The 26,157-nt window shown below is 47.0% G+C and overlaps 1 protein-coding gene across 2 annotated transcripts in view; it reads left to right on the top strand.

Moving 5' to 3' along the window:
- LOC122924092 (very-long-chain 3-oxoacyl-CoA reductase-B-like) overlaps positions 1-26,157 on the top strand; it is a 111,079-nt gene that overhangs the window by 12,246 nt on the left and 72,676 nt on the right. Inside the window, exons 2-8 of one of the 2 annotated variants that reach the window (XM_044275017.1) lie at positions 3,814-3,860; positions 3,936-4,011; positions 4,111-4,221; positions 4,824-4,891; positions 16,330-16,374; positions 18,280-18,314; positions 20,271-20,352. The exons of the other annotated variant lie outside the window; for it this stretch is intronic. Coding sequence (XP_044130952.1) covers positions 3,814-3,860; positions 3,936-4,011; positions 4,111-4,221; positions 4,824-4,891; positions 16,330-16,374; positions 18,280-18,314; positions 20,271-20,352 — 464 coding nt within the window. The remainder of the gene's footprint in view (positions 1-3,813; positions 3,861-3,935; positions 4,012-4,110; positions 4,222-4,823; positions 4,892-16,329; positions 16,375-18,279; positions 18,315-20,270; positions 20,353-26,157) is intronic. 2 annotated transcript variants of the gene reach the window in all.

Raw genomic sequence — 26,157 nt, 5'->3', positions numbered from 1 at the left:
TTCAACTACCATCAGAGCCACTACCACTCCCATTATATATCCACTCCACCTGGGTCACTGCACCAGCAGCAGAAGCAGCAGCACAGTATGGAACCTGACTGACAAGGTGGGAGATGTGGGGGAGTAGTAGTAGTGGCAGTAGCAGCCTTGGTGGCAGAGGCAGCAGTACAGTATGGAATATGAAAGACAGGCAGGCAGCGGCAGTGGCATCTATGGGCTGGTGATAACTAACCCCTGTCAGTAACAGCATTTAATAAGCATCAGCTGGAGGTGTGTGAAGGTCCTCAGTGAGCAACACCGGATTCATTTTAACAAATGTTATATTTTCCACACTCATGGAGGACAATATTGTCTGCATCAGTGTGATAACGTCACTTGCTAAACTGAACGCCCTCCGACAGTACACTGGAGGCTGTTGTTTTTGTTGGGAACAGGAGGATGTCCATTGAGGAGGAAGATGTGGATAAATGCCTAGTGTGAGAACCAGACCAGCACTACCATGGAGGTCCAAGGATGGGTCACATTCTCCACCACATTAAATTACGAGACCAGGGATGGCTTTTATTTTTTTATTTATTTTATAATTGCAGCTACAGAAGTTATTTTCCATCGAAACTGAGCACATGCCATCAGTTCCCTAGATGCAGTGGTATGGCAGCGACTGCACCACCAGCAACTCGGCCAGGTGGGAGTTCAGTTTGCACACAAGCATCTTCCTAAACACATAGGGGGGAATTTATCACGAGGAGAATATTTGAAGTCAGTTTTGCTTAAGTCTGTATTGGAGTAATTTGTGCCACATTTATCAAATGTCACATGTTGTTTGATAAATTTGGACTGTCCTTAAACCTAACACTTCTGTCTAGAGAATCTACTCCACTTTTTCTATTCCATCCTCCTCCTGGAGTGAGACTTTTTTGCGACTTTAAAAAAAAAAGTGGCAATGATATATCTGGAGTGAAACTCATTAACATAGATAACCACACCCAACTTTCCCACCCATATTACAAAACTGGAGTGAGTGGTGTAGAAATGCAAAAAGTCACAAAAAATTGCGCAAGTGAGTGTAAAAAGTCACAAATTTTTCCGTGACTGCTGAAAAGTCACAAAGGCCTTATTTTGTGACATTTTTATGCTACAAACCGGATTCCAAAAAAGTTGGGACATTATACAAATCGTGAATAAAAACTGAATGCAATGATGTGGAGGTGCCAACTTCTAATATTTTATTCAGAATAGAACATAAATCACGGAACAAAAGTTTAAACTGAGAAAATGAACCATTTTAAGGGAAAAATATGTTGAATCAGAATTTCATGGTGTCAACAAATCCCCAAAAAGTTGGGACAAGGCCATTTTCACCACTGTGTGGCATCTCCCCTTCTTCTTACAACACTCAACAGACGTCTGGGGACAGAGGAGACCAGTTTCTCAAGTTTAGAAATAGGAATGCTCTCCCATTCTTGTCTAATACAGGCCTCTAACCGTTCAATCGTCTTGGGCCTTCTTTGTTGCACCTTCCTCTTTATGATGCGCCAAATGTTCTCTATAGGTGAAAGATCTGGACTGCAGACTGGGCATTTCAGTACTCGGATCCTTCTCCTACGCAGCCATGATGTTGTGATTGATGCAGAATGTGGTCTGGCATTATCTTGTTGAAAAATGCAGGGTCTTCCCTGAAAGAGATGACGTCTGGATGGGAGCATATGTTGTTCTAGAACCTGAATATATTTTTCTGCATTGATGGTGCCTTTCCAGACATGCAAGCTGCCCATGCCACACGCACTCATGCAACCCCATACCATCAGAGATGCAGGCTTATGAACTGAGCGTTGATAACAACTTGGGTTGTCCTTGTCCTCTTTGGTCCGGATGACATGGCGTCCCAGATTTCCAAAAAGAACTTTGAATCGTGACTCGTCTGACCACAGAACAGTCTTCCATTTTGCCACACTCCATTTTACATGATCCCTGGCCCAGTGAAAACGCCTGAGCTTGTGGATCTTGCTTAGAAATGGCTTCTTCTTTGCACTGTAGAGTTTCAGATGGCAACGGCGGATGGCACGGTGGATTGTGTTCACTGACAATGGTTTCTGGAAGTATTCCTGAGCCCATTCTGGGATTTCCTTTACAGTAGCATTCCTGTTTGTGGTGCAGTGTCGTTTAAGGGCCCGGAGATCACGGGCATCCAGTATGGTTTTACGGCCTTGACCCTTACGCACAGAGATTGTTCCAGAGTCTCTGAATCTTCAGATGATGTTATGCACAGTTGATGATGATAGATGCAAAGTCTTTGCAATTTTTCGCTGGGTAACACCTTTCTGATATTGCTCCACTATCTTTCTGCGCAACATTGTGGGAATTGGTGATCCTCTACCCATCTTGGCTTCTGAGAGACACTGCCACTCTGAGAAGCTTCTTTTATACCCAATCATGTTGCCAATTGACCTAATTAGTGTTAATTGGTCTTCCAGCTCTTCGTTATGCTCAAATTTTCTTTTTCCAGCCTCTTATTGCAACTTGTCCCAACTTTTTGGGGATTTGTTGACACCGTGAAAATTTGAATCAACGTATTTTTCCTTTAAAATGATACATTTACTCGGATTAAACGTTTGATCTGTCATCTACGTTCTATTACAAATAAAATATTGACATTTGCCACCTCCACATCATTGCATTCAGTTTTTATTCACAATTTGTTTAGTGTCCCAACTTTTTTGGAATCCGGTTTGTAGAATTCTGGAGTGAAGGAATGATAAATCAGGGCCATAATGTTTTACGCCTGTCCACATACACCTTTATGGGTGACTAACGATGGATCAGAGGGAGGGGAGGAACAGAAGAAGTGGTAGCTGATGTTGACAATGATAATAACACGGGTCTTTCATTTTACATTACCCCACCCATTGTCGTTTACCAGACATTTTATTTTTGAGGATATTTAAACATTCAGACGTCACACAATATGGTTGGACAGAGTCCATATGAAAGTCAGAGATGCAGAACAACCCATCAGGTCAGGTACAGAAGTCTGTGATAAATGGCAAAATTTATTGTATGGGTTTAAAAAATCCACTCCTACAATTTTACAGCGCATAAAAAATGAAATCACAAAATGTAAAACATTTTTAAAAACACTTTAGAACAAAATGCACAATTTGAAAGAGTCCGGTACAATTTAACAGTGAGATGCGCAGATTCCCAAGTCATATATACTAGTTTTTCCATGGAATTTTGGTCTACAATTTCTAACATTTTAAAAAGTGCAATTTAGCTCCAGTATGCGGTCGCTCCAACGCCGCAAGCAATGTTTAGTCACAATTGGTACATACACTTGTCTATTTAAGAAATGTTGCAGTAGTTTGAAAATAAAATTGGACAGAGTCCATTCTAATAGGCGATAACTCTAAAGCGGCAAGATACGTTCAGATTTTTTACATTTATCCATTAAAACATCTTGCAAAAAAAAAACGCAGTTGGACAGAATCATCACCAATATACAGTCACTATGATGCTGCAAGATACGTCCAGTCAGGTTTGCTATTCTTTAAAAGCTTCCAGAACAAGTTTGTACACATTCCGAACCAAAGGTCAACTGACAGCAAGAGACACCCTTTTTACCCATAAAAGCACTAGTCATGTGTCATAATCTGGATGGTAAAGCCTTCCAACTATGGCAGTAGTTTGGGTTGTCCATATGGGCTAAGTCAATGTATGTTTCCATTCACTGATATCAAGCAGAGATCCTGAAAATAAGTATCTGAAACATAAAGTATATTCCAAATAACTATGGTCTGTTCACTTCTCCCACAGTGGTAACTGGAGCGACAGATGGAATCGGGAAGTCTTACGCAAAGGAGGTCAGTAGCCTGTGGTCTATCAGTCTAATTATCTATCTCTTATATCTGTCTCATACTTCTATGTCTTCCCTGTAGTTGGCCAGGAGAGGCTTCGATGTCGTTCTCATCAGTAGGAATGCAGAGAAGTTACAAAAAGTTGCTCAGGAGATAGGTGAGGGGCAAGAAGGTCTTACCAACATCTGCATTTAGATACAAGACTTCAATTATTGAGAGGAAAGACCTAATCTTTATACATGTCTTATATCCATAGAAAAAGAAAGCCGACGAAAAACTAAGATCATTCCAGTTGACTTCACGGGAGGGCCTGAGATTTATCCAAAGGTGGAGAAGGCATTGAAGGACCTGGATATCGGAATTTTAGGTACAACCGTAGAAATTAAATGGAGCCTAAGTTCAATGTTCCAACTTATTTCCCAACACCAAACATAAGACCAAAGAGCTCCACACCTGACTCTTCCATCATTAGAACATTATCCCAAAGAACCCTGGAATTGTCTAGCAATTTTCTTGCTGTACATGACAAGTATTAATGTGTTTGCCCAGTCTTATTCCTATTATGGGGTCATGAACATTACTCTTAGATGAGCCTGGAAGGACTTGTTTTGGGAGTTCTAGGCCCCTTGGGTCATTCTTGTAGTTTGTGGCCACTCCTGGATTGATTCATGAAAATCCAATATGCCCAATCTTTGTTAGACCCAAAGACAGTATGCCTGCCCGAAACACATTTGGTTATCTGAGCACTCTACAGATTTGGTTATGATTTCATGTCTACCTACCTAACCCTAACAGGACAATAGCGGGTTCCTTCATGATTCTGGAATCTGTATCGGCAAGAACATTTCTGCAGACTACACTGTTCTTACTATTAGAAATGTCTGAAATACAGTAGTTGATGGAAACTGTGACCACAGAGCTGGACACTCTACAGGACAGACCTTCACCAGTGTTTTTTTCTTCTAACAGTAAACAATGTTGGGATGAATTACCACCCTGACGTATGCAGATTTCTTGAGGTCCCTGATATTAACAAGGTGAGCTCCATGATACATGATTACTGAGAAAATCTGTGTAATGTATAGTGAGAGATTCCTAACTGTTGATCTAAAATACATACAGTATGGTAATGCCAGAGTGAAAGATAGGAATTAGAGATAAGAAAACTTCTTGAAATTTTCTTCATGTCTGATTTGGCAAATATTTCAAAAAGTTACGTTCTGACCCCAATTGATTCATCGTGAATCAAATTCCTCTTATTGGTCTGAAAATTGGTATATATAACATCCTCCAGTCTCCTAAGACTCATCTTTTATATTAAAAGATGTTCTCTTTTTGTTAACCCCCTCGCCTATTTTTTAAGGTCTTGAACTCAATGACAGCAATAGCAAATAATGTCTGAGTGATACTGACATACATAGCTATTGGTCAACGCACGTTTGATGGTGTAATCATACAGCGTGTTTAGAAATATACTGCACTGTCACATGTGTTATGCTCTTTCATATTAGAAAGCTTCCACAAATTGTCCCCTATCAGGAGCAGAGGGCTTTATGGGAAAAAAACTGTGGCTTGTTGGGACTAAGGTTCCAGCTGCTGTTTATTAGTGATGAGCGGCAGGGGCAATAAATAAATAAATTTGCAATATTTCACGAAAATATTTTGTAGAATATTTGTCATATATTTGCAAATTCGAGATTATATTCTTGATTGCGAAAATCGTCAATGCAATATTCACGTAAAGCACGCAAAATACAGGGGTGGGTCACTTATGCTACATTTTTCAAGCTGGTAAAAGTTTCCTGAGACTGGATAAAATGGTTGGCTCGGCAGAACATTAGAATAGCTTTATATGCAGATAGAGTGCTCAAATATATTTGCGCTTGCAAATTTTCGGCAATAGTAAGGGGTAGGCAACTTTTCTATTGGTTGCTAGGGATGTTGCTAAGCTCAGACAAAGCCTTCTTATTGGCCCTCAAGCTAGAAGAAGGGGGGGGGGGGGGTGATCACCTGATGTGTACTGTCTTAAAAAAAGAAGAAAAAAAAAGAATATTAGATTTTACGAATATATACCGCTATATTCTAAATATTCGCAAATTCTCTAAGTGCCGATATTCGCAATTAAAATTCGCTATTCTAATATTCACGCTCAACACTACTGTTTATACACACACCTTAATGTCAGAAGAAAGAATGGCTCACTATGCCGGAACTTAAACCCGCACAAGTGTTTATTGTCAGAGGAAAGCCTGGAAAAATTCTACCTTTTAACTGGGAGCTGCAGCAGTGCAGTGTGGATATGGAAGGGTAGGGTAATAACGACATGTGGCCACAATAGTAGAAGCAGCAGTAGCAGCACAGCATGGTACAGACAAAGCAGTATGTGTGTCAGTTTAGGGGTAGGAGTAGTAGCAGCGGTGACTGTGTAGGGGTAATTGCAGTGGCAGTAGGGGTAATGGAAGAGAAAGTAGTGGATTAGCAGCAGGGAATAGTGTTGAGCACGAATATTCGAATATCGATTTTTTTTCGCGAATATCGGCACTTCGCTAATTCGCGAATATTTCGAATATAGTGATATAAATTCGATATTTCGAATATTCTTTTTTTTTTTTTTTTTTTTTATTGTTATATTTTTTTCTTTCCCACTTCCCTAAAGTTGTTCTTACCTGTCCGTTGGATTCCTGGCTTCCTGGCTGCTCCAGTCAGTGCCCATTGCCGCTTCTGCCGACTTCCATGCTCATGGAGCGTCCCCATCACCATGGGAACATCTCCATATACTAGAATGTACTGTCGGATTTGAGAATTACGTTGAAATCGCAATTCGATTTTTTCAAGTTATAATAATCGAATTTCGATTTTAACTTAGCACTGCTATATGCCATATTAGTTAGCCTAATATGGCATATAGCAGTGCTAAGTTAAAATCGAAATTCGATTATTATAACTTGAAAAAAAATCGAATTGCGATTTCAATAGGAGAGTAGTGTCACGAACCTCCCAGGGAGCCAGTAGTGGGATGAGGAACCCACTGGCAGTAAGCAGCTGACAGCCCAGAATGCGGTACAAGTTTAGGGATAATCCAAGAGGGGTAGTCAATGTCCAATCCGGGTCGAGGCAGGCAGCGAAGGTTCAAGGCGGAAGACAGTCCAGGGGTCAGTAGCCGGGAAGGATACAAAGAAACAACAGGCAATAGAAGGATCTGCAGGGAGGCTAGGTGTTCACCATAAGGTGGAATAACTCAGCAATGAACCAGAGCTCAGGCCAGGTCTTTATAGCCAGGAAGGTAGGAACCACCCTCCCCAGGAACCAATGGCAGGCGAGGAAGGTGGAAGGTGTGTACTGGGAATCTCCCTCAGCAAGGCTCACACCTGACAGCCGGATAATGCAGGAACTCTATGCACCCGGAAATGTGCGAGCAGCCTGTGTACTGCGCACACGCCTTGCACCCGCACCTCGGGCACCAGGTGTTCTACCGAGCTGAAGGGGAACCCGTGCCCTGCGCCGTGCCCGTGGTCCCAGAGTAGGGGTAACACCCCCTGCTTCCTGACAGAGCCCCCCACCAAGGAGCGGCCTCCGGACGCGACCCTGGGAAGGCCTCTCGGGGTGAGCCCGATGGAACGCCCGCACCTTGGCGGCCGCATGGACATTCCCCAAGGGCTCCCAGGAACGCTCCTCGGGACCGTACCCCTTCCAGTGGATGAGATACTCCAGGACCCCACGCCGGCGGCGGGAGTCCAGGATCTCCTGGACTTCATACTCATCATCGTTATTCACCTGGATGGGAGGTGGTGGAGCAGGTGCCCGGTCCGGGAATGGGTTGGCACGGTGTGGTTTCAACAAGGACACGTGGAATACCGGGTGGATTCCCAGGGAAGTAGGCAACTGGAGCTTGGCTGCAACGTTGTTGACCATACTCACGATCTCAAAAGGACCAAGGTAACGGGGTCCCAGTTTTCGGGAGGGACAGGACAGCTTGAGGTGCTGTGTGGAAAGCCACACCTTGTCCCCGTCTTTGTACCTGGGGAATTCTGTGCGTCTACGGTCTGCCTGCATCTTGTGCCGCTGCTGAGCGGCCTGGAGTTGTTGCGTTAGGGTCCGCCTCAGTTCTCGTAGGAGCCGGAGCCGTTGAGCCACTTCAGGCACTGGGACATCAAGGGGGAGATCCGGGAGAGTTGCGGGATGATAGCCATAGTTGGCATAGAATGGTGAGAGCCCGGTGGAGGAATGAAGCTGATTGTTGAAGGAAAATTCCGCGAAGGGGAGATGGCTCACCCAGTCGTCTTGTAGATGGGATGTGTAACAGCGAAGGAACTGTTCGAGAGTTTGGTTGGTCCTTTCGGTCTGCCCATTGGACTGGGGGTGATAGGCAGAAGACAGGCTGCGAGTGATATGAAGGCTACGGCAAAACTGGGTCCAAAAGCGGGAGGTGAATTGTGAGCCCCGGTCTGAGACGATGGAATCAGGGAGCCCGTGCAACCGGAACACGTGTTGGAGGAACAACTCTGAGGTTTTTTGGGCCGTCGGGAGACCGGAGGTCGGAATGAAGTGGGACATCTTGGTACATCTGTCCACCACCACCATGATGGTGGTACAGGCTTGTGAAGGCGGTAAGTCCACAATGAAATCCATGGCTATGTTGCGCCATGGAAGGGTTGGCACTGGCAGAGGCTGTAATAACCCAACAGGTTTTGAGGTGGGACGTTTGTAGAGTGCACACACGGAACAAGACTCTATGAAGGAGCGTACGTCGGCTGCCAAAGAGGGCCACCAAAACTGACGTAGGATGCATTCCATGGTGTTGCGCCTACCTCGGTGGCCTGCTGTGGGGTGGTCATGGTGATGCTGTAGTACAGGCAGTCGCTGGGAGACTGGGACGTAGATCCACTGTTGGTGGTAACAAAGCCCCTGCTTCATTGGCAGATGGGCTGCCTCCTCTGAAGCTGGCATGCTGGCCCGTCGGATCCTCTCGATCAAGGAGTGTTGGGTGGCTAGAAAGTATGCGGCTGGCAGGATCGGTTCCGGAGGTGCAGGATCGGCCTCGGAGGAGCACATACGGGACAAGGCATCAGCCTTGCCGTTCTTGGATCCCGGTCGATAGGTAATCTGGAGGCGAAAACGGGAGAAAAAGAGAGCCCACCTGGCTTGTCGAGGACGCAGTCGCTTGGCACTGCGGAGATATTCGAGGTTGCGATGGTCTGTGTACACCACCACAGGGTTTTCGGCTCCTTCCAGCAAATGTCTCCATTCCTCCAGGGCGTCCTTGATAGCGAGCAGCTCCCTCTCACCCACATCATAGTTGCGTTCGGCCCCGGTGAGTTTGCGGGAATAAAAGGCAACGGGATGGAGAAGCTGCTTCTCCCCTTGGACCTGGGAGAGGACAGCCCCGATAGCCCCCTCGGAGGCATCGGTCTCCAGAAAAAACGGGCAAGAGGCGTCCGGTTGTACCAGTATAGGTGCCTGTGTGAACAGCCTCTTAAGGTGCTGGAATGCCTGTTGGACCTTCGGGGTCCATTCAAACAGGGTGTTGCTCCTGGTCAGAGCAGTGATGGGAGCGCAGATCGCTGAAAAGTTCCGAATGAATCGGCGGTAAAAATTGGCAAAACCAATGAACTGCTGCACCATCCGCCGATTGCGGGGGACAGGCCAATTCTGGACGGCCTGGATCTTCCTGGGGTCCATCTCCACTCGACCTGGGGATAGGATGTAGCCCAGGAACTCAATGGACGAGACTTCGAAGGTGCTTTTTTCAAGCTTGCCATAGAGACTGTGGGTCCGCAGACGCTGGAGCACCGATTTGACATGCCGTTCGTGTTGTGGCAGTGATCTGGAGAAGACAAGGATATCGTCCAGATATACCACAACATGGGTATCCAACAGGTCACGGAAGACGTCATTGATGAAGCACTGAAATGTGGCAGGGGCGTTACAGAGCCCGAAGGGCATGACAAGGTACTCGTAGTGCCCAAACCGTGAGCGGAATGCTGTCTTCCACTCATCCCCCTCCCTGACACGAATCAGATTGTAGGCCCCACGGAGGTCGATCTTGGTGAAGAAACGGGCATCCTTGACTCTGTCCAGCAAGTCGGGAATGAGAGGGAGTGGGTACCGGTTTTTCTTGGTGATGTCGTTCAGGGCCCGGTAATCGACACAGGGCCGGAGACCCCCATCTTTTTTCCCCACAAAGAAGATGCCGGCCCCAACTGGAGAGGTCGAGGGACGGATGAACCCCTTCGCTAGGCTCTCCTCTATGTAGTCCTTCAGGGCCCTGGTCTCGGGTTCGGACAGATTGTACAAGCGCCCGTACGGCAGTGGGGCTCCAGGGAGCAGGTCAATGGGGCAATCATAAGGCCTGTGTGGCGGCAAGGCGTCTGCTCCTTTTTTTTCAAAAACGTCTGCATAGTCCCGATATTTGTCAGGTAGTCTGTGTTCAACGGTGCCCAGAACCGCAGGAGGGCTTGGAGCCGGAGACGCGTGAACAGGAGAACCGGAGGGGGGCGTGAAGGTGATGGAGCCAGAGGTCCAGTTAATCGTGGGGTTGTGTCTCCTAAGCCAGGGGATGCCTAAAATGACTGGAAACAAGGGGGAAGGCACGATGTCCCACACGATCTTCTCGGAATGGTAAAGGCCGATGCGGAGGAACAAGGGATGTGATTCCATGGCGATAGGTCCCGTCTTTAGGGTGCTGCCATCCACCAGATGCAGCTGGGATGGGTTCTTCTTAGGGCGCAACGGGATGCCTAGTTGGGAAGCCAGATCCTTGTCCATAAAACAGCTGCTTGCGCCCGAATCAATGATGGCAGAGAGATCAATATTGTTGTTGCCCAGCTGCAGGGAAACAGGGATGGTGAGATGAGACGAGTTGTTATACATAGGTAGGTTAATGCATACCGTGGGTGTCTCCGGCCTACCTTCGGGAGGTTTGATGGGACAGTCCTTCAGGAAATGGCCCGGTTTTGCGCAATATAAACACAGATGCAAGGTTCTTCTCCTGGTTCTCTCCACCGTGGACAGGGGATCCCGAACAGCCCCGATCTGCATCGGCTCCTCCTGGTTACCGTCTGCTGCCACAGGAACAGGAAGCCTTAAGGGTTCCGACCGGCGCTCCGTTAGAGGCGGGGTCTGTTGTCGCTCCTGTCGTCTTTCCCGAAAGCGGCGATCCAGGTGGGTTACTGAGTCCATCAGGCCCCCCAAGGAGCCCGGCACCCCAATGCGGGCGAGCTCATCCTTGAGCTGCTCGGACAAACCGATGCGGAATTGGTCAATCAAGGCCACCTCGTTCAAGCCCGTATCCGGGGCTACCTCACGGAATTCCATGATGTAATCCTCCACTGGACGTCTGCCCTGGCGGAGGGTGCGCAAGGTACCCCTGGCGGTTGAAGAACGCAGGGGGTCATCATAAAGTCTTTGCATAGCTGCGGCAAAGGACTTCCAAGATGCCAGCACTGGGTCATCGGCTAGTAGGAGTTGGTGCGCCCAGGTCTGGGGAGGCCCTGAGAGCAAGGAAATTGCCGTGCGTACCTTGACGAAGTCCGTGGCATATGTACGTGGCTTCAGGGAAAACAACAGCTCGCAGGAGATGATGAAGGAGCGGTACTTCCTCCGATCTCCTGAAAACCGCTCAGGGAGGCTGACTGACGGCTCGCTAGAGACCACTTCCAGGGTGCGCGCCGGCGTAGGGGGAGGCGAGGGTGGTAGCGCGGTGCGCTCTGCGATGCGCTGCTCCTGTGTGGCAACCCTCTGCAGCAGGTGCTCATGACTCGCTTGCATCTCCTGAAAGGCCTGCGTCATGAGGTTAAGTTGCTGGGTCATGGCCGTCATGGGATCCACTGCTTTTGCGGGTTCCATGGTGAAGGCTGAGTTATTATGTCACGAACCTCCCAGGGAGCCAGTAGTGGGATGAGGAACCCACTGGCAGTAAGCAGCTGACAGCCCAGAATGCGGTACAAGTTTAGGGATAATCCAAGAGGGGTAGTCAATGTCCAATCCGGGTCGAGGCAGGCAGTGAAGGTTCAAGGCGGAAGACAGTCCAGGGGTCAGTAGCCGGGAAGGATACAAAGAAACAACAGGCAATAGAAGGATCTGCAGGGAGGCTAGGTGTTCACCATAAGGTGGAATAACTCAGCAATGAACCAGAGCTCAGGCCAGGTCTTTATAGCCAGGGAAGGTACGAACCACCCTCCCCAGGAACCAATGGCAGGCGAGGAAGGTGGAAGGTGTGTACTGGGAATCTCCCTCAGCAAGGCTCACACCTGACAGCCGGATAATGCAGGAACTCTATGCACCCGGAAATGTGCGAACAGCCTGTGTACTGCGCACACGCCGTGCACCCGCACCTCGGGCACCAGGTGTTCTACCGAGCTGAAGGGGAACCCGTGCCCTGCGCCGTGCCCGTGGTCCCAGAGTAGGGGTAACACCCCCTGCTTCCTGACAAGTAGCCTTTAAGTTAAAATCGAAATTTGATTATTTAAATCGCATATTAATCGCGATAACAAGAATAATGACGAATATTCGATTTCGACGAATATAAAACGAATATTCTATCGAATATTCGCGAATTTTGTCGAAATCGAATATGGCACCTGCCGCTCATCACTAGCAGGGAATAGAAGATGCAGAGGTGGCAGGAGTAATGGGGTCAGGCAACATGGTATGAGCCGGAGAAAGGCAGGGTCCATGTGGAACTGAACCTGGGTGTTGAGGTGGTACATCTCTGTTAATCTATCATGTTAATCATACTGAACTTGCTGCTGCGGCGGCCGTGGCCTCTGCTGCTTGTGTTAGTGGAGATGGCATTAGATGGTTGACAGTGCGGGTGGGGGTTCATTGAGGGGCATCCCGGTCATTCATGCTGTCAGCAGGCATCTTCTCACCGAAAACTGCAGCAAGCTGTTTACACAGCATTTCCTGGTAATAATGTAATTTGACCTCCCTTTTGGAAGAAGGAAAACATTCCCCCATTTTTCCTTGAAAGCGAGGGTTTAAAAGCATGACTATCTAGTAATCAGTTTGATGTGAATGATGCCCCTTTCATTGTGTATTCAAACGCATACAGTTGGCAAATCTGGCCAGCATACCAGAGGACTCGGTTCTTTCTGGCTTCATCTCCCACTGAGATGATTGGTTGTCATGATCATCATCAGCAGCCTACTGCTCTCCTTCCACGAACCACTTCTCATATCCTCCTCAGGTGATAGCTCCTCATCCTTCTCCTCCTCCTTCTCCGGCCTGCAAAATGAGTAAGCTGTTCTTCTCCTGCCATTGTCCCTTGTTGCATCAGCATGAGCGTTTGCTCTAAGATAAATATCGTTGATGCCACAGTTGTCTCCAATAACAAATCTGATGGACTCTTCGAAGGGCCTGAGCATGAAGCACACCTCTCTAATCAGCTGCCTCTGCCTTTACCTTGAAACAAATGCTGCCTGCTGAGGTGGTCTCATGCAAGATGAAATCATTAATGGCTTTATACTACTCCTACAGATGCTCTAGCATATGCAAGGTGGAATCCTAGCAATTTGGAATGTCGAGGATCAAGCAGTGCAATGGCCGGCCATTCTGTCGCTGCAAGTCCTGGAGGGCATTCTTCTGCACAAACGAATGGCTGAACTGCGAGGACAGTCTCCTGTACATGAGCAGCAACCAATGCAAGACAGTATAATTTTTCAAAAAGCAATGCACGACTAAATTAATCACATGCACCATGCAGAGAGCATGTGTTATTTTCCCCGAATGCAGGGCGGCTACAATGTTTCTGCGATTGTTGTTGATCACCTTGCCCAATTGGAGTTGATTGGGAGACTGCTTTTCGATGCACTTTCTCAACTGATCGTTGTATGGCTACTCTTGCCCAGTCCGATCAGCTATAACACAGCATGGCAGTGATTCAACCTGTTCTGAAACAAGTAGTGCCAACATGATCGAGTGCTAAGGTGGCAACCGCATGAGAAGCCAGCACAGTGGCCCAGTCACAGAGTAGTGAGGTTGGGAATCGCATGAGGAGTCAACACTATCACAGAGTGGTGAGAGAAGGAATCGCATGAGTCATCATGCTGACTGCCTGCTACCACTGCCTCTGTGAAGCCGTACACCGCTACTTCTTTCCAGACAGATAGGCTTCTGCTTGGCAGGCGGTCTACCCCGGGAACTTTTGGCCACAGATCTCACACTGCTGCCACCCTGCTGACTCACGGCCACGCTACCACCCTGCTGGCTCAGCCGCTGCCTCACGTGCAAGCTGCCACCCTCTTCTCCTGATAATGATGATGATGATGATGAAGAAGCCCTCTCAATTACCCGGCTCCCACTGGCAATTGGCCACATTATCGTCCAACACTGCCTGTACGTCACTGATGTCACCCTCACAGTCTCAGAGCCACGTGCCTGACCCCTCGCAACACCAGCTCCCACACGACTATCATTGTCGATACTTGCCTGCCTACCGGAGGAAGCAGCGGATCTCTCCTTCTCACCTGTCTGTCAGACATACTGTACTGTAACATTAATGGCAAAGGTAAAAGATCATAGAATTAAGTGTAAAAGAATTTGAACACCCTTGTGCTGCTAAGCAGTTAAAATTTATATAGTTTAAATTCGTTGAACTATTCATATATTCTATATTTGGTCATATGCTCCCATCCAGTAACCGTTTTTGGTAATGCGCTTGTTTTTCTGTTTGTGATATCTGTCATTCATTTCATTGCTCCACCCCTTCTGTGTACCTCACTTCCTGTTTCTCCATACTGCTTCAGGCATTGAACAGGTACACATGTATTCTCATGGAAGCTTACAAAAGCATCATCTTTTGACCGCACAATACCAGAATCCATCTGTTCTGCTGTACTCTGTTATCTGGCTTACAGAATAAAGCAACTTACACATATAAACTTGGTGTTGGTGAGTTCAAGCTATCTGATAAGGATTGTCCGCAGTGATTATACCTGCTCATACAGGCCAGGCATGGGGGTCTCACTAGGTAACAATCTGAGTCAGAATAACCCTATAATGTGTAGTATCAAACCAGGTCTGGGTCAAAAACACAGAATAGGTGCAGATCTTTCCATTACACCTTATCTCGGAGTAGGCTTTACTTCTGGTTTTGGCTCACAAAAAATGATAGTAATAACTGATCAAATAACTGAAGTGTGAACTCACCCTAAAGTGTGTAGTATCGGGCCGCTATTTCACACCAACTCCGAAACTACTGATTGAGACATCAAATTAAGTGTAAAAGAATTTGACCACCCTAAAAGTGTGTAGAGAGTGATTCTGCTTTGGCGAACTGCAGCCTCGGCAGCTAACCCATTTCGGCCTTAATGGTGGGATCACCTCTAGTATCTTTTTTCTTCTTAAGCTTGAGGAGCGTGCTTTCTTCACCCATGCAGCATGCCAGAGCGCAAGTACTTATATATACACTAAATACACCCCAAAACAGTTTGTTGCAGAACACAATTTCATCCCAGAATTAAAAAGGAATGGATGTACTTTTATATCAACTAAATACACCACAAAACTGGTTGCATTGTAACGGTCAGAAGAGGAAGAGACTGCAAGGCAGGATTCAAGTACAGTACAGCAGACAAGGAGACTGAAGCATAAACCGGCTTTATTAAGGAGCAAAATGAAACTGCTGGAAAATCTGATTAACAGTACAGTAGCACCGCACCAGAGGCACCAATGGGACAAATACAGGAATGGTATGAACAGGTGTACATAAATCAGCAACAATGGTACAGGAATTTTGCATAGACACAGAATGAGCTAAACAGCAAACAGACAGCTTACAAGCTACTCTCACTACCAATTACCTATCTAGCCCTGCTGCCCAGGGGACGCTTCTACAGGGGACGCTTTTTGTGAAATTCGCATTAAATTCCATTTTGTCAACTTTGATTGGCTCATCTCTAGATAAAACAATGTGGTATATGTTTTTTCCACTAGGTATCAAATAGCACTTGGTCAACATTAGACAAAAATGTATAAAACATCATCAGCGTTTGCAGCAGAATGCTGTTGGGGTGCTGTGCTGATAATAAGCTTACGTAGAAAGTTGAGGTTTTGAACAAAAAGGCTGTCTTTGCAGGTGGTTGGTTTTGTGATGCAGAACCGCTAGAATGACGTGTTGCAGCAGCCCCTCGCTGCACCGAAGCTTTCCCTGATCAAAGTCCCTAAAATGTACACACATTTATTACTATTCTTTCCCTAGACCGTCCCTGTTACACTAGAATAGTTGTTGCCTCTGTCTACATACATTACTCATCCTGTACTGATCCTGAGTTACATCCTGTATTATACTCCAGAGCTGTAATCACTATTCTGCAGGCTTCAGAGATAAAATCTTCCAGCATCCGATGGATATATAATCATGATTATCACTCCCTCAATAACACTGATTATTGACCCCTGATAGGATGGATTGCAATCAGAAATGTCATATTGCGTATACCTAAATACTGAGATATTCCATTTGCTTAATTTTCAGAGGCTAAGCGACATCATGAACTGCAATGTACTATCCATGGTGCATGTAAGTATCCTTATCATAGTACTATAGGTAAAGAGTCTGCTCCTCCTCCTGCAGGGTGATACATATAGAAGGAGCTATGAGTCTGCTCCTCCTCCTGCAGGGTGATACATATAGAAGGGAGCTATGAGTCTACCCCTCCTCCTGCAGGGTGATACATATAGAAGGAGCTATGAGTCTGCCCCTCCTCCTGCAGGGTGATACATATAGAAGGAGCTATGAGTCTGCTCCTCCTCCTGCAGGGTGATACATATAGAAGGAGCTATGAGTCTCCCCCTCCTCCTGCAGGGTGATACATATAGAAGGAGCTATGAGTCTGCCCCTCCTCCTGCAGGGTGATACATATAGAAGGAGCTATGAGTCTGCCCCTCCTCCTGCAGGGTGATACATATAGAAGGAGCTATGAGTCTGCCCCTCCTCCTGCAGGGTGATACATATAGAAGGAGCTATGAGTCTGCTCCTCCTCCTGCAGGGTGATACATATAGAAGGAGCTATGAGTCTGCTCCTCCTCCTGCAGGGTGATACATATAGAAGGAGCTATGAGTCTGCTCCTCCTCCTGCAGGGTGATACATATAGAAGGAGCTATGAGTCTGCCCCTCCTCCTGCAGGGTGATACATATAGAAGGAGCTATGAGTCTGCCCCTCCTCCTGCAGGGTGATACATATAGAAGGAGCTATGAGTCTGCTCCTCCTCCTGCAGGGTGATACATATAGAAGGAGCTATGAGTCTGCCCCTCCTCCTGCAGGGTGATACATATAGAAGGAGCTATGAGTCTGCCCCTCCTCCTGCAGGGTGATACATATAGAAGGAGCTATGAGTCTGCTCCTCCTCCTGCAGGGGGATACATATAGAAGGAGCTATGAGTCTGCCCCTCCTCCTGCAGGGTGATACATATAGAAGGAGCTATGAGTCTGCCCCTCCTCCTGCAGGGTGATACATATAGAAGGAGCTATGAGTCTGCTCCTCCTCCTGCAGGGTGATACATATAGAAGGGAGCTATGATTCTGCTCCTCCTCCTGCAGGGTGATACATATAGAAGGAGCTATGAGTCTGCCCCTCCTCCTGCAGGGTGATACATATAGAAGGAGCTATGAGTCTGCCCCTCCTCCTGCAGGGTGATACATATAGAAGGAGCTATGAGTCTGCTCCTCCTCCTGCAGGGTGATACATATAGAAGGAGCTATGAGTCTGCTCCTCCTCCTGCAGGGTGATACATATAGAAGGAGCTATGAGTCTGCCCCTCCTCCTGCAGGGTGATACATATAGAAGGAGCTATGAGTCTGCCCCTCCTCCTGCAGGGTGATACATATAGAAGGAGCTATGAGTCTGCTCCTCCTCCTGCAGGGGGATACATATAGAAGGAGCTATGAGTCTGCTCCTCCCCCTGCAGGGTGATACATATAGAAGGAGCTATGAGTCTGCCCCTCCTCCTGCAGGGTGATACATATAGAAGGAGCTATGAGTCTGCCCCTCCTCCTGCAGGGTGATACATATAGAAGGAGCTATGAGTCTGCTCCTCCTCCTGCAGGGTGATACATATAGAAGGAGCTATGAGTCTGCTCCTCCTCCTGCAGGGTGATACATATAGAAGGAGCTATGAGTCTGCCCCTCCTCCTGCAGGGTGATACATATAGAAGGAGCTATGAGTCTGCTCCTCCTCCTGAAGGGTGATACATATAGAAGGAGCTATGAGTATGCTCCTCCTCCTGCAGGGTGATACATATATGAGGGAGCTATAAGTTGGCTCCTCCTCCTGCAGGGTGATACATATAGAAGGAGCTATGAGTCTGCCCCTCCTCCTGCAGGGTGATACATATAGAAGGAGCTATGAGTTGGCTCCTCCTCCTGCAGGGTGATATTCCTCTGTCTTGCTCTTACATTTCTCCTGTTTGTTGTGTTTTTCAGATGACCCGGATTGTGTTACCTAGAATGGTGGAGAGGTACGGAGGGGTGGGAGGGTTGTATTTCCAGTTACCTTTTCACATAATTACTTGGCCGTAATAGGATCTAAGCTGCAGTACCAAGAACAGCCAGTATGTAGCGCTGTGGTGTCCCTGCTCCATACACTGCTGATCTCATACTGTATCTTAATGTAGAGAAATGTTTTACAGTTTTGTAATGCACTTTACGCTTTAATGCCTCACTATTATTAATACTCTATCTCTGCCTTCTGTCAGTGAATGAGAACACTCTAGTTTACATTCAGACAGTAAACCCTGTATGTAGCTAGTCCTGATCTCAGCTGAGAAGTGGATACAATTGTATCCAGTGTAGATAATGCTCTGGGAGATAAACAGCCTGCACTGATACATGGTAGCAAAGAGATTAGTGTAGCCGCTATTGTTGTGTATCTCACAGAGCATTGTCTACACTGGATACAATTGTATCTACATCTCAGCTGAGATCAGGACTAGCTATGTGTCTATATCTAGGTCTCTGATGAGAGCAGTAGTAGCTATGTCATAACGATGGGATTAAGTGTCCTAATTTAATGTCTGCAAGAGTAGATCTTGGAAATAGCTTATAATATCTAATATATAAAGCTGAGTGTATGTGTGTATGTTCGCTATAGGAATCTGCTCCGTCGCACTTACAATCACGGCATTTAGCACACAGGTACATCAGGTGTCCGGGGAGGTTTTAGGCCAGGTCTCAGCTCTCTAGCACATGCGGTTCCTGAGATATTCCCAGAAAATGCATTAGCCAATAGAAGCCTGCCATTCACATGGTCACATGTCCCTTTATCAGCCAATAGAAGCTCGCAGGCCCTTAGTCTCCACATACACATAGTTTTACACCAGGTTTCCATAACAACCCAGCCATTTTTCTTCACTGCTGTAGATCAGCTTTAAAGGGGCAGGGTGCTGTGGATGACAGTGTTAAGGGAGCGTAGTGCTGTGGAGGTCACAGTCAAGGGGGCAGGTAGGGTGGCCATTCAGGCCACCCTCAAAAGACAGACTTAGAAACCCCGCCCCCAGGCCTGCTTAGTCACGCCCCTGACCCAGTTAGGCCACACCCCTCACACTCCGCAGCCAACACGGATTAAAAAAATGAAGGTAAAAAATTAACTTCTGTCAGCTGCACTGGTGGGAGCGACGGTGACTTTCTTCCTGCAGCTCACGCTTAGACAGCACAGTGCTGCTGTCTAAGAGTGAGCTGTTCAAAAGGACATCCTTGTGTCCGTCCAGGACGGAGGACAGGGAGACTGAGAGCTGGACTGTCCGGCCTAAAACCAGACCTCCAGTCACACTAGTGGCAGGCTGCTGTGGAGGTGACAGTTAAGGGGACGGTCCGCTATGGAGGTCAGTGTTAAGGGGCAGATTGCTGTAGAGGCCACTGTTAAGGGGACGGGGTGTTGTGGAAATCACTGTTAAGGAGAAGGGGTACTGTGAAGGATACTAATAAAGGGACGGCCGCTGTGGAGGTCACTGTTATAGTGGATAGTGTTGATATCTTTTAACGACACACACAAAAATGAAATAGATGAAATATACCCGAGCGAAGCCGGTCCTTCAGCTGGTTATATAATGTACCGTATATATATATATATATTTATATATATTATAAAGTTATATTCATTTACATAACACTGAATGAGCCACTTGTTACACGGTTGTGGCAGCTCCTCTGCTGAGTGTGGCCCGTTTAGTGTACACAGCACTGCGGCACCCTGTACAGTCTGATGTGCCGGTTACTCCCCGGGAAATCAGGGGATTCATTAGGACAGAAATGATAATTCATCATTATTTGGGCGACCTACCAGAAAAATGGTGTCAGGAGCACCATCTCCATCAACGTCCCCACGTACCTGCCACCATACAAGCCTGGGAAGATGTGCAGACTGGGAAGCTGGAAGGACACTGACCGGCATTGACCTCTTTTTTTTTTTTTCATAGGAAAAAGGGTCTGATCATAAACCTCTCCTCCGCTGCCGGGGCCCGTCCTTACCCAGTAATAGCGATGTATGGCGCCACTAAGGTACGTAAAGGACCTCATATAAAACATCTTCATAAACAGAATAGCCGATGAGCAATGATACTAACATACTGTAGATGGCGCCACATCAAAGACATCTCAATGAATAGTTCATTTCACAGGGGCACAGGCACCGCATGTGCTGCCAAATGGTGACTTCACGAGAATACCTCCGTGATATGACATCTGACGGCACATGGCATATGTTTCTGTATGAAATCAGAGCCATGTGGAGGCAGATTATGGTGCCATAGATTTCTATAGGGGCGGTATTATGGATTCCTAGAACATGGATTCATAATTCAGCTGTAGGCAGAAGACTTTAGGGAAAATCAACTATGTTATTATCATGATTGAAATCATCATCAATATAACCCCCAACCAGTGGCGTAGCGTGGGTTGCCAGCACCCGGGGCGAGCCATTTATTGCGCCCCCCCTCCCAACCTGTGGACACGCCCCTTTTACAGATAATGTAGTAGACCTATGTAACACCACAGATAACATGGTGGTAACTCTCTAAGTACAGATGATGTAGTAGATGGGTATAAGGCCCCAGAATTCAGAACACACACACAGTGTGACCTGAAGTCTGGGGCCAGGATGCGGCAGGGTGGGCCAAATTCTCAATCCACCCCCCCAACCCTACCGTGAAACAAATATGTGTTTGGACATTACATACATCACTACAAAATATACAGGAGAATACAGCACCACATACCTCATCCATCCAGTGACGTCTCCTGTGATGTAGACTTTCCTCAGCGTCTTCATTCGGAGATAAGACCGCCATGACACCTTCTTTCAGCCGCGTCTCATCTCTGCAGAGTTTTATTATTATTAGTTATTTTTATATATAATGGCCCCCTCTGTATAATATATAATGGCCCCTCTGTAATATTAGGATATATAATGGGCCATTATATATCCTAATAATACGGAGGGGGCCATTATATATTATAATAATACAGGGGGGGTCATTATATATAGTAATTATACAGAGGGGCCATTTTATATATAATAATAATACAGAGGGGGCCATTATATATCCTAATATTACAGAGGGGTCACTATATATAATATACAAGGGGGGCATTATATATTATAGTTATACAGAGGGACCATAATATATAATAATTATACAAGGGGGCCATAATATATTCTACAGGGGGCCATTATATATTATAGTTATACAGAGGGGCCATAATAAATGATAATTATACAAAGGTGCATTATATATTATACAGAGGGGCCATTATATATTATACATAGGGGCCATTATATATTATAATTATACAGAGAGGCTATTGATAATGGGCCCTCTGTATAATTCTAATATACTGTATAATGGCCCCCCTGTATAATTATAATATATAATGGCCCCCCTGTATAATTATTATATATAATGGCCCCTCTGTATAATATATAACGGCCCCTTGTATAATTATTATATATTATGGCCCCACAGTATAACTATAAATTATAGTTATACAGTGGGGCCATAATATTTACGGTAATAATTATACAGGGGGGCCATTATATATTAGAATTATACAGAGGGCCCATTATTAATAGCCTCTGTATAATTATAATATATAATGGCCCCTATGTATAATTAATGATGGCCCCCTTATATAATTATTATATATTATGGCCCCAATGTATACCTAGAAGCTGCCACATCAGAACCATGAATGCCAGACTGCCACACCACCTATTTGGCCTGGCAGAGATCTGGCACTTCACTCATTGATTTATTACCATTATTATTGCATGCTGCTCAGTCTGGCTAAGGCTACTTTCACACTAGCGCTTGATGGGATCCGTTCTGAACGGATCCGATCATATTAATGCAGACGGAGGCTCCGTTCAGTACGGATCCGTCTGCATTAATAACTTAGAAAAATTTCGCAAGTGCGCAAGTAGCCTGCGCGGATCCGTTCAGACTTTCAATGTAAAGTCAATGGGGGACGGATCCGCTTGAAGATTGAGCCATATTGTGGCATCTTCAAACGGATCCGTCCCCATTGACTTACATTGTAAGTCTGGACGGATCCGCACGCCTCCGCACGGCCAGGCGGACACCCGAACGCTGCAAGCAGCGTTCAGCTGTCCGCCTGTCCGTGCGGAGCGGAGGCTGAACGCCGCCAGACTGATGCAGTCTGAGCGGATCCGCTCCATTCAGACTGCATCAGGGCTGGACGGCTGCGTTCGGGTCCGCTCGTGAGCCCCTTCAAACGGAGCTCACGAGCGGACCGACGAACGCTAGTGTGAAAGTAGCCTTACATGGCCACCCAACTTAATCACTACACGTCACTACTAGTGCCACTAACTCCCTTTCTACCTCTGCTCTGTAGTAGTCTCAGTCTGGACTGGACTCCACTCTGTCACTCTGGACTCTTCTAGGGCGGCTCAGGGCTCACTCATCAGACTCAACAGTTCTTTGTCTTCTTGACTGGAGTCTGGAGTGACTGTGTGTGACACAGTGCCCACTGCTGCTAGTCACACTGCTGCTGTGAGTGACTCTGACTGCCGCGGCGCCGCCTCCTGCTCCTGCCTCCTGGCAATCTTCTTCTGGCTCTGGCTCCCGCGCTCCGCACTGTGTTTCCCGCCTGGAAAGTGGGCGGAGCCGGAGGGAGCCAGGCCAGCGGCCAGCCTAATGACATCACCCACTAGCACTAGGAGAAGGAGGCGGCGAGGAGAAGGAGGCGGCGAGGAGAAGGAGGCGGTGCCAGCTGCCAATCATGTATGTAATGACTCTAGCTGCTAGTGTAAGTAGTGCGCCCGCCGCGACCGCACAAATCATGAATGAATCATGATCTGCATCAGGGCGGCAGGGCCGGGCGGGCGCGCACTAAACAGCTGAGCTCTCTGGCCGGCCGTTGCGCCGCATGCCACAACGGCGCAACGCAACCTGAAAAAAAACTTAAAACTTACATTATAAAATCTTTCAGCCGGCGCCGGAGCGCCCCCCTGCAGTTTGGCGCCCGGGGCAACGGCCCCCCTGGCCCCCCCCACGCTACGCCCCTGCCCCCAACATAATCATTACAATAATCATCACTATAACCACCATCATCACTACCATCAGAACGATCATTTCTATCATCATTACCACTGTGATCCCTAAGGGCTGTATTACATCAACTGATTATTTTACTGATTTTCTGACCAATCATTGGTCAGATGGCCGTTTACACACAGATCTTTTCTCATACACACCAACTATTGGTCTGATTGAACAGAAGTTGGTCAGATAATCTGTTGGTGTAATACAGCCCTAACATCCCTCTCTTCATGATCACCAACATCAATATCATCGCTAGAGATGAGCAAATCTTTCAAAAATTTGATTTGCTGGTTCAGCGAATTATTTAGGAAAAATTTGCTTCCATCCGAATAAATTTTCGATGAATTAAGTTAAAAAAAATTGCTATTTCCTGTCTGCAGAGAGCCTTTATAGCGGTGTAGAACACGGTGCCTTTATAGCGGTGTAGAACACGGTGCCTTTATAGCGGTGTAGAACACTGTGCCTGTATAGCGGTGTAGAACGCTGTGCCTTTATAGCGGTGTAGAACACCGTGCCTTTATAGCGGTGTAGAACACGGTGCCTTTATAGCGGTGTAGAACACTGTGCCTGTATAGCGGTGTAGAACACTGTGCCTGTATAGCGGTGTAGAACGCTGTGCCTTTATAGCGGTGTAGAACACGGTGCCTTTATAGCGGTGTAGAACACTGTGCCTGTATAGCGGTGTAGAACGCTGTGCCTTTATAGCGGTGTAGAACACGGTGCCTTTATAGCGGTGTAGAACACGGTGCCTTTATAGCGGTGTAGAACACTGTGCCTGTATAGCGGTGTAGAACGCTGTGCCTTTATAGCGGTGTAGAACACGGTGCCTTTATAGCGGTGTAGAACACGGTGCCTTTATAGCGGTGTAGAACACTGTGCCTGTATAGCGGTGTAGAACACTGTGCCTGTATAGCGGTGTAGAACGCTGTGCCTTTATAGCGGTGTAGAACACGGTGCCTTTATAGCGGTGTAGAACACTGTGCCTGTATAGCGGTGTAGAACACGGTGCCTTTATAGCGGTGTAGAACGCTGTGCCTTTATAGCGGTGTAGAACGCTGTGCCTTTATAGCGGTGTAGAACACGGTGCCTTTATAGCGGTGTAGAACACGGTGCCTTTATAGCGGTGTAGAACACGGTGCCTTTATAGCGGTGTAGAACACGGTGCCTTTATAGCGGTGTAGAACACGGTGCCTTTATAGCGGTGTAGAACACGGTGCCTTTATAGCGGGGTAGAACACGGTGCCTTTATAGCGGTGTAGAACACTGTGCCTTTATAGCGGTGTAGAACACGGTGCCTTTATAGCGGTGTAGAACACTGTGCCTGTATAGCGGGGTAGAACACGGTGCCTTTATAGCGGTGTAGAACACGGTGCCTTTATAGCGGTGTAGAACACGGTGCCTTTATAGCGGTGTAGAACACTGTGCCTTTATAGCGGTGTAGAACACTGTGCCTGTATAGCGGGGTAGAACACGGTGCCTTTATAGCGGTGTAGAACACTGTGCCTGTATAGAGGTGTAGAACACTGTGCCTGTATAGCGGGGTAGAACACGGTGCCTTTATAGCGGTGTAGAACACGGTGCCTTTATAGCGGTGTAGAACACGGTGCCTTTATAGTGGTGTAGAACACGGTGCCTTGCAGTAACACGCATAGGGAGTCTGCTGTGGTAGTGAAATAATACTGCGAGTCCAGATGACATGCAAATGACAGGCGTCGCTCTTACAATCACTGCACACAGGGGCGTAACTACATTAGTGGCAGACCATGCGACTTTTATGGGGCCCAGGGCAAGAGGGGGCCCAGTTGGGACCATCCCCTCTTCTACTGAGGGTGAAAACTTGGTCAGGACTTTACCCTCTAACTAAACATCTTTTAGCAAATGACACAGTGGAAAAAATGGCCCAAGGGTAATTGAAAAGGGGTCTAGGCAGAAACCCTTCTGTCCTGTGTTTGGGGCCTGGTTTGATCTTTGCTATGTACGCCACTGACTGCACACTTCACTTTGGGCAGTCACGGGGCCAAAACTGACCAAATAACTCAAGTATGAACTCAGCCTTACAGGTCGATGTTAGCGCCAAGAAGAGGCACAGTCCTTTTACACCGCCGTCAGCTGATTCCACATAGATGTCTACAGAACCTGTTCTATTAAACGCTTCTACAAGTAGAGCCCCCCGGACAGAGTGGAGAGGGGGTCAGCAGTAAGTTTGTGTTGACGTCACTGATTATTTTGCCCTTCCTCTGATCCGTCAGAACAATAACACCCAAAAACGGATCCTGTCTGTGGAACATCCGCCTTCACTCGGTCAGCATTTGGTCAGTAATCCATCAGTATTGCTAATGCCGAACAAAAACAGGAGTGGATCGAAAGCAGAGATGACATGTGAATGGAATATTAGCATGTCTTCTGTGTTTTATACCCACTCCTGCTTTTGGCTACCAAATCACAAGCCAATTCTGATGGGACCATACAGGCCTCACAGCTGCTACACAGACAAGATCTGTTGTGCATCTCATTTTTCCTTCCTTTTGACAGATCAGAAGAAAGGTCAAATAAATGATGAGGTCAGCTAGGCCAAAAGACAAAATAGTGGACCAGTCGTGAAGTGGGGAGGGTGGAAGCAGCACGAGGAGACCACAGAGTGGCCCAATGACAGAGTCTGGAGGTGGCATCAGCATCAGGAGAAGGCCACCGAGTGGCACAATGACAAAGTCAGGAGGTGACAGCAGTATAAGAAAGGCCATTG

The sequence above is a fragment of the Bufo gargarizans genome, unplaced genomic scaffold (assembly GCF_014858855.1).
Source record: "Bufo gargarizans isolate SCDJY-AF-19 unplaced genomic scaffold, ASM1485885v1 original_scaffold_2225_pilon, whole genome shotgun sequence".
NCBI classification, from domain to species: Eukaryota; Metazoa; Chordata; class Amphibia; order Anura; family Bufonidae; genus Bufo; species Bufo gargarizans.
The sequence above is the reverse complement of the archived record's forward strand: the minus strand, read 5'-3'. Positions and strand labels throughout refer to the sequence as shown.